The sequence below is a fragment of the Cajanus cajan genome, chromosome 4 (genome assembly GCF_000230855.2).
Source record: "Cajanus cajan strain Asha chromosome 4, NIPB_CcT2T_4, whole genome shotgun sequence".
Classification (NCBI taxonomy): Eukaryota; Viridiplantae; Streptophyta; class Magnoliopsida; order Fabales; family Fabaceae; genus Cajanus; species Cajanus cajan.
Genome location: NC_138520.1, coordinates 16,903,481 through 16,906,903, shown reverse-complemented (window position 1 = coordinate 16,906,903; position 3,423 = coordinate 16,903,481). Strand labels below are relative to the sequence as shown.

At 27.0% G+C, this 3,423-nt stretch overlaps 1 protein-coding gene across 1 annotated transcript; it reads right to left on the bottom strand.

Moving 5' to 3' along the window:
* Positions 1-2,031: 2,031 nt before the first annotated feature.
* On the bottom strand, positions 2,032-3,423 carry LOC109789256 (BAG family molecular chaperone regulator 2). Its single transcript, XM_020348168.3, has 2 exons — positions 3,072-3,423; positions 2,032-2,441 (listed from the first exon to the last, which is right to left on the bottom strand). Exons 1-2 carry the CDS (start codon positions 3,325-3,327, stop codon positions 2,218-2,220), a joined length of 480 nt encoding a protein of 159 aa, XP_020203757.1. The 5' UTR covers positions 3,328-3,423; the 3' UTR covers positions 2,032-2,217.

Below are 3,423 nucleotides of genomic sequence, written 5' to 3'. Positions count from 1 at the left end.
AAAGAGGACCCCCTGTCTGTGATGGGGCCTCTTCTATCGCTGACCATAAAGCTTCGGGAGACCACACATAAATATAAATTTGAGTAGTTTTCTATTGCCGATAGGATTGATTTTCCTTTGATGGTTATAGATTTTTCTTTTCGTTTCAATATGATTATATTCTATATGAAATGTTGGAGTTTTGTTTTTGTTTTTGATTTTGACTTTGATTTTTTTATTTTTCATCTTTAAAATTAAACATTATAATTTTTAGTATTATTACATCACATTCGTTAATTATGTTTATTTTTTGAAGGGGTGACACTCGTTAATTATTAACATGTTGAATAGAAAATAAAATAATGATTCTAGTAAAACCTAATAATATTAGTAATATTGCATCAATAATAATACTTAAAAGAAATATTATCTTTTGGTTTTTACTTTTTTATGACATTTATTCTTTAATAATTATAACTCTCTTTTAAATAAAATTATCATAATTTCTATTTGTAATTATTGTCTATTTTTTTCATATATATATATATATATATATTTAATTTTTTATTTAAATAAAATATATAAAGAGTGAAGTGTTTCGAGTATAAAAGGTGTGAGATAAAAGAAAATATATCGATTATTCATTAGTTATTGGGTTTGGTGACTCAAAATTGACTTACCTATACTTAAATAAACCACATCTCTAGAAGTTTGGCTCAGTGTGTCCAAAATGCAAATAGAATATCGGACATTCTTTATTTATTTTTTGACTTCCTTTAATATTCCATTGCATTTTTTTACACATTTTATTTTTAAAAATATTAAAATAAATATTATTTCTTCATATTAAGATAAATATTAAGGATTGAAATTAGTGATTTCTTTATTTTATTAGAATTGCAATAATATTTTAAATCTTAAAGAGGTGAAATAATTTTTTTTTTTTTATGAAAATCGAAATTCAAATTCACTTATTTTATTAGAATTAAAAATAATTTGTTTTTTTTCTCAAAATTGTTTTTGAGATTTGAACAAAATTTACGTCTCAAAAGATGCAAATTTCTTTACCATCTCAATTCTCAACCCGTGAATACTTTTCCAATTATTTTATACATTATTTTAGGGTTTAGCGTAAAAACATATTTTATGTCTTCGTAGCTTGTTAATAATAAAAAATAATAAAAATAATTGAAGTTAAATATAAATAAACGGTTAATAATTGAAGAGCTTAAACGATTTTGAACAATTACAATAATTATTTATGAATAAGTTTAAAATATAAAATTATGAAATAAAAATAAGGATAAATATATTAACATGAAAGTGAACACCGCCTAAATTTATTAATAACTAGTAGGATATAAGAAGACTAGACTTTGAGCATATGTAATTGTATATGAGAGTAGTGATTTTTTTATATTTGTTATGAATAGAGTAATTTTTAAAATTATAAAGTGTTTGAAGAGATAAAAAGAGTTAATAAAAATGGAAATTAAAAAGTTTTTTTATAATATGTACAGAGCATTAACATCGAAAAAGACATTCCATGAAAACAATTGTGAAAAAAAAAAATGAGTAGTTAGTTTTTTGGTGTACATCTTTTTTTTTTTTTTTTGTGTGTGTGTATAGTAGTTAGTTTTAATAAAGTGAATAATAATTTTTTTTTCTTTGAATATAAAATAGAAGTATAAATTTCTTTTAAAAAAAAGTTAACATCAAATGAGTATATTTTTTTATATATATATATTGTTATTGATATCAAAATATAGATAAAAATAAATATAAAAAAAAATAACCGTATGCTTGATTATACTGCCTTTTGGACCCAACAAAGTGAACTTTAAAACCCATAATCTGCCATCTTTTCTGAAAACACTGTCCCAACCTTATCAAAGCTTTCACTTTACCTTTATCAATGTTATTTAATCTACATTTTTCGGCGTGCACGCGTGGGTTTATAAACTTTATATATTTGAACAAAGGACATAAACCATCATAAGAACAAAATTTTTAAATAGAAAAAGTAATCAACACTTGCAATAAACACATCACTAATCAAACTACGCAAAACGGCTTGTCATTGCATCATCAACAATTGCACATTTTTAATTGAGAGAAGGCTCCAGACAAAAGATAAGAAAGTCCCTAATCCAATTCAAAGTGAAAGAAGATCCATCACTACATCAAACTTTCCTTTGTGGTTAATACTAATTAACATTAATGAGTTTGGTTAATTAGTCATACACTAATGGTACGACTAGGATTGTTAATGGGTTGGTCTCTTATGCCAAGCAATTTCTTCTCCTTTATAGCTGGATCCTCCAACAGAAGAACCTTGTCCTTGTCTCTAACCCCAACCATGTGTAGATATTCACCATCATCTCTCTCTTTACCCTTGAAGAGAAGCCTTTGCTCTCGGGGCTCAAAACTTGTTACCAGTGACAGAATCATTTTCAATTCACCTGCAAATTATTAGTTGTGCAACACACACTTTGTCAAATATACCATCTTAGGGATTTTCTCAATTATGTGAAAAAAATATATTTGTGGGATAAATAACCATTGAGCAGCTTAGAGAGAAAATAAACATTTTAGTTCAATTTCTTAAAATTTGTATGAGTTTAACCTAAGTCAAAAGCTAACTCATAAAGTTATAGTCTCTCTAGTTTATATTAACTATTTTGGTCATATATCTAATTAATGTTAAATTTCTAATATACTCTTAACATACTAAGGACCAAAATTCAAAGAGGTGGTCCCATAAGAGTTCATAGGTCTAACAACAATCCCCAATATACTATGATGCCATCTTAAAATTTGCATTTAGATTCAATCAACTAAAAAAAACCTATGAAATAGAGTATATATCTTTATGTATTACTTATCTGATTAAATACAAGTTTAAGAAAACTTTTTGAGAATTACATTTGTACTTAAAATAAAAAAAAATTCATTATATTCAATATAAAAATTCTTAAAAATTAGACTCTATTTTGGTCAAAATACTCCTGAACATGTGTGATCATCATTCCAATTTTGTAACCAAAAGAACACATTCATCACAGAAAAGGGGTGTGGAAGACTAGACTTACCAAAAGTTGATGTGGCCTCAACAGAAATTTCATGGGAGTGTGACACAGTTGAAACCATAATTGTGATAATTCCCTCTCCTGTGCTTTGGTTGCTCTCCCTTTTTTGAACAAGCATGCCACCAGGCCTAAGTTCCCATTGGATTTCACCAATGTTTCTGCAACCCTTTTCAGTTGGCTGTTGTGTTGCTGTTGCTTTGTTCCCATTTCCAAGCTTGGAGCTGCTTCGGCTAAACCTCATTGACCTCAACTTAATCATCTTTTTTTTTCTTTCCCTTTGTTGTGTTCCTAGGAAGAGCTTAAGGTGAAGCCTAAGAGGAGTTTTGAAGCAGTTGGGGCAGTTATATAATACTTG

What these genes read in the sequence shown, in the direction of transcription:
- LOC109789256 (XM_020348168.3), bottom strand. Translation starts at nt 3,327, where the DNA reads ATGATTAAGTTGAGGTCAATGAGGTTTAGCCGAAGCAGCTCCAAGCTT. An exon ending in TGAGGCCACATCAACTTTTG is followed by an intron (nt 2,442 to 3,071) that starts GTAAGTCTAGTC and finishes AATAATTTGCAG; the next exon opens with GTGAATTGAAAATGATTCTG.